This window comes from Dermacentor andersoni, chromosome 3 (assembly GCF_023375885.2).
Source record: "Dermacentor andersoni chromosome 3, qqDerAnde1_hic_scaffold, whole genome shotgun sequence".
Taxonomy (NCBI): Eukaryota; Metazoa; Arthropoda; class Arachnida; order Ixodida; family Ixodidae; genus Dermacentor; species Dermacentor andersoni.
The window spans coordinates 138,475,881-138,481,313 of record NC_092816.1 but is presented as its reverse complement, the minus strand read 5'-3'; the positions used below and the strand labels follow the sequence as shown (position 1 = coordinate 138,481,313).

Sequence of the window (5,433 nt, the reverse complement as noted above, 5' to 3'; positions counted from 1 at the left end):
AGAAAAAAGCTGTGGACTTTAATCAAGGCAAATAAACACAGCATACTTATTTGTGTAAAAGTGACTCTTCGGCTTTTGGCGCAGAACATTAAACAAAAAAAAAGAGATAGAAAAATGAAACGACAGGAGATGTAATTGCTCGAGTCTCGCAACGCTATTTTCTGACATAGCGTCCTAGATAACTTATCTAGGAGGCTATGATTCTGATAAACAGCAGGCATATTGCATGCGGCTTGCTTACATACCGCTTTTTTTAAAAAAACATTCTTCCGCTGCTTTTCATGCTGCCTCTTCTGTGAAATGTGTCGTTTTCTTTCTGCTATTGAAGCATATCACTGCATTCATTTTTCAAAGGATCTTGTAAGTGAGTTTTAAATCAACAGAGTTGTTGGCAATCAACTGCTGCCGCTACCGGGCGCCTTTGGGGACTTCCTTTACATCGCTGTACTGCACTTGATGATGTACCGCTTTGACCACACTGATCGAATGCTGGTCTGCAGCACTCCTAATCGCGCTGACATTTTGTGTCGGCAAGAACTCGATATCATGTAGCTGGACAATGCATCGATGCTGTCTCATCTGGGAAACAAAGATATCGCCGCAGTTTGAGTTTATTGAACGTTACATGGGGGGGGGGAGGGTTACACATACAGACAAGTATACAGAAAGAGGTCTCTTAGTGTGAACACTGCAATGGGACCTCTTGTTAAAATACGCATGAAAATATTAAAAGAATAACAGAAGCAATAGCGAAATGCAGGCATGCAATACAAGCAAACAGGATGTATTGTGGAATATAAGCAAACAGTAAATACAAATACAGGGAGTTGGCAAGAATAGAAAGTAACGAATAGAAGAACTAATCAAAACTGAAGGACACATGTAAATAAATGAGTAAATAAGCGAAGGCATAACGAAGTGTCACAGATGCAATCAGTAGATCTTGAACACTAATAAAGCACATGACATGAAATAACGGCATGAACATAAATGAGAATACACGAAATGCACTGGAGAGGAGAAATAATTAACAGCAGTGATCGTCATATAGATCAACTGCTCATGAACAGGCCAGCTGAACGTGTGACAATAATTAATGAGGACGAGGTTTAGCCTCCAAGAGCAGGCTATTCCACACTTTGATGGCAGCGAAGCTTACGGTATTTTGTCTGTAATTGTAATTAGTGGGAGCCCTAGGCAGTAAAATATTATTATCTTGGGAGAAACGTGCATTAATATAGTTAGTCGTAAATTTCTTTCCCATAATATTTCTTATAATAAATTTTATAATAACAATTTATTACGCGCAGGGACATATACTAACCAGCTCTGCGGGTGCAGGGACTTAGTAGCAGATAAATCAAGATATTGAATAATGAATCGATTATACAGTCAAACGCCTATACTAGAATGAAGTACCTGGGACCTCCAGAATCCCAAGATAAGAAGTCACTTCGATGCAAAAACCGAACCTTACCGCTCGCGAGAGAGAAGGCTAAACACGTTCAGCAAATGAAAACATTTCTTTACAATATTTCAAGAGACACTTGGTGAATGAAGCCGCTACAACATTCGCCTGCACTCTTCATCCCATAGTATGTGCTGCTGCAAGAAACCTTACGGCATCTAGGCGCATGGCATACTCTGCGACGAAGCCCGGGACCGACGCAAGACATTGAGCTCCATAGAGCGTCGAATAGGGCTTGTCGTTAAAATTACTCTAGTGGGCGGGCAGATTTGCCATACAAGCTTATAGCTTAACTGAAGTCGTTACTGTGATGACGAAAGTTCTGCGAAATGTCTACTGTCAGATTCGCAGTATATTTCGCATCACTGTATACTACATCAGTTCTGTCCGCTTAAGAAGTATTATCAGATGCAGTTACAACTTTGTTACGCCGTCTTTATTTCATGTTGAGTTCCAGAGTCTTAAACTTCATACTGAAGTTCTTATATTTTATAATTTGCAAGAATTTCTGTAAAACAGAATGATGGCCTTCATAAAAAAGATTGCTACCTACTTCACTGCACTTTAACCTTTTGTTTTAAATACAACAAACCTCATTGAGCAGGTGCAGAGGCTGCCGCGAAAAGCGATTCCTCCGGCACCATGTGTTTATACGGCAGCTGCCGAGCTAAAGCTCCGTCCTACAACACGAAGCATTCTGCACTATGCCGCCCAGTTAAAAAAAATTGGAGGACACTTAAGCTTCGCCTTTAGGAATGGAACGCGATAGCATTCAAAGGTTCCTCACTGGTTCTGACGCTTCCCGGAAGCTGGAGCGGATGTAACCGCAATGTTTACCGGGAAACGCTGGCCGCGAACGCTACGCACGTAGGCGGGCTGCCTGATAGAAACGCGACCTCTTGCGCGGGCTACCATGCGGTGGAGGCAAGCGCCGTGGCTTGAGGTATTGCAAGGCACCGGGCACGCCGCTCCGTGGCCCCCAAGATACTGGCGAGCCGGCGCGCGCAAATGGCGGGCGCCATGGCCAGCCTATGAATGGCAGAAATGCTGGAAAAGGGGTTTCTTTGAGTTTTCGCGTAACAGAATGATGTTTTCTTGCATAGTGAAATTACAATACGACGCTATCGTGTCTGTAGGTTGTGTGTAAGTCGCACTTTACGATCTTTCTGTGTATTTTAGCTTGAGAAAATCAATTAGTTCACAAACTTCCTTGCACCACATGGAGGGCCTGAGTGTGGGTGGTTTGAAAATCTATTTGCTGAAACGACGTCCGACGCCGAATGTTCTAAGACGCGGGGCCCTTATGCGCTATTGGAAACGAGCCTGCGACATTGTGTTCTGCAGCAGGTCACTGTGTCATGATTGGGCAACCGCTGCGCGCTGTCATGACTGCGCCTCTTCTACCATCGCACGCTCTTTGTTTGCTGTTACTCATATATGCTTGCGTACCTCAACTGCAGAGTGCTTTTACTTAAAATGTGCGAAACTCCCAATTTTTGCAGCTGCCCAATGTAAGTCTATTCCGCTTTCTCATTTCTGTAATGGAACGGCTGCGCTTTGAAAGTGCAGTATAATGTGCGCCTTCGGGAGAACGAACTCACACAGAATCGCTTACTGTCCTTACACGCCCGAGAAGGCAATGGACGCAGCATATTTTGTAGTCGCGGCCACCGCGATTTCAAATCGTCACTTAATGAATTTGTTGGCTCTTACGCTTCTTTCCAAATGCTCCGGGAGAGGGGGAGGGGTGAGGCTGCGTTGATTCTGAGGCTATAAATAAAAGTAAAGGAATTAACAGGTCAACCCGCGAACAGATATTTATTTGATGTGAATTATCCTAGATATGAATTACTCCCGTAGCGGTCAATGTGCATCAAGTGCTCGGGACCGCAGATGCTCCTGTACGTTGTTCGGTTAGAAACGCCTGAAGCAGTTTGCAACCAGTAACTCCTTAAGCAATTGCTTCCCAAAGCAATGAACTAGTAATGAAAGTGAGAAACTAACTTGAACTTGAATCTGCAGGCTATGTGCATACAGGGTGTTTCAGCTAACACTTTCAAAAAACTTTTTAAAGGTTGCCTGTGGCAGATAGCACAATTGTAGTTCATGAGCTGGTCTACTCGAAGAGGCGGACATTACTTGCAGAAAAAAAAATGTAAGGCATGATCGACTAATTAAAAATATATATTAAGTAAGTTTTAGGTAATTACTTTATGGCCCATATTGCAATTTACAAATTCTAGCCGTGGAGTTTCCAAAGCGGATCCACCCGGAACAAACTAATAGAGGTTATTTGCGTGGGTGAACTATAGTTGGTGATCAATAATGTTTGAATGAGTGGATGGCTGATTTGCAGCCGGTGAACGTGCCACCGAATGCTTCGTTCTGGGAGCACCTTCGCTTGGTCAAGGAGGCCATCTTTGATGTCGGCATGCGCGACGACTTCAACAACTACAACCTCTCGTGAGTGCATCGAGGATGGAGAAGGGTAGCGAACATTGGCCCATCCGAGGCGTATATCTTGGTCGTCATGTACAAGTAACAGTGTGGTCGTGATTGTCGTGGTTGAAACACCTGCGTTTTGAGCTTACTTGTCCTTTAACGATGTGCCATGAACATTTACAGCTCCACTCATGCATCTAAACCGTCATTCGTGCCAAAGAGCGGTGCCGCTTTAGGTTCAGCATCCAGAGTCCCCTTGTAAGTTATATAGGTATTGCACATCCCTTTCAACCCCCTTCAAGAAAGTCGGCGTTCGTCAGGTAAAAACGTTCATCTCGGATATGAAGTCACATGCACGTGGAAGTGTATGGAAATGGTTTTACCAGATTGCTCCGTTGGATTTCAAGAAAAGTGATACTAATTCGGTCTACACCACTAGGTGATTAGAGATGACGAGAAGCACTTGCGCAGTTCTTTGGAACTTAGCACTATAGCATGTGGACCCAGTTTTCCACGTTACCTCTTCGTTGCTGTGCTTATGCAAAAAAAAAAAAAAATGTTTTGCAGCAAAAAGCATGCTTTTGGTTACTTTCTATGCTGCTGCTTTCGGCATTTAACCGTTGTAGTTGTATTTTTTGGCATTCGTAACATATTTACCGATAATAAGAACATACTTGAATGTTATGTCCCTGAGTTGTCCATGCCTCTGAGGAGGTGTACACTACCGAGGAATACTGATAAATTACACTTACTGAAAACCAAAAAGGCTTGTATAATCTAGGGTGGAAGCTTAGTGGTAAGCCAATAAATACGCCAAAGCTGAAGACGGGTAAGCTGACGCTACATTTAAGTTGCCGCACTTGCTACCCGTGACGTCATGATCTATGGCAGTATCTCGTCGGGTCTCGTGAAATATTTCCCCAGTGAAAACAAAACGCTATTTTATTGCAGTCTGCAGAAATGGAAGACTAAACCTGGTCAGTTTAGAGAAATTTACCTTGACCGAAGCGTAAGAAATATGGAAACAAAAGAAATGAAAATTAAAATCCACTGTGATACCTTCGATATGCTGAAGCCGCACCTGACGTATTTGACGTATTTTGGTACCAAATTTAACGAAGAAACTGTATTTTCATTTACTATTATTCGCCTGTTTTATGATAAGTGAATTAAGACTGCGTTTTTGAAGAATATTTTGCCGGTATAAATGAATTTAACAATGTTTTTCAGTGCGCTTCAATATATTAGGCTCACGGACATTTATGCGATAGTTTTCACAACCAGTCATGATATTACATGTTTTGGTAGTCGCCGAGAGAGAGAGAGAGTAAAGTAGGTGTAGGAACTTGTGCTGTAACAGCATCTAACAGTTGGGATTCTCGTTTGGTATCACTACTACTTCTTCGGTTGCTGCAGAATACTAAGGATGCAAGTGGATGATCTAGAACACGCCTAATTGAAATAAATGCTTTTCCCCATTTATGACGACGCTGATTCGAAATGGTGACTGGCCTCGGTATCAA

The 5,433-nt window shown here is 42.9% G+C and overlaps 1 protein-coding gene across 1 annotated transcript in view; it reads left to right on the top strand.

Moving 5' to 3' along the window:
* The first annotated feature begins 3,809 nt into the window (after positions 1-3,809).
* The window catches only part of LOC129383118 (uncharacterized), a 36,179-nt gene continuing 34,555 nt past the window's right edge, over positions 3,810-5,433 (top strand). Inside the window, exon 1 of the mRNA XM_072286916.1 lies at positions 3,810-3,931. Within this exon, the coding sequence (XP_072143017.1) occupies positions 3,810-3,931 (122 nt within the window). The remainder of the gene's footprint in view (positions 3,932-5,433) is intronic.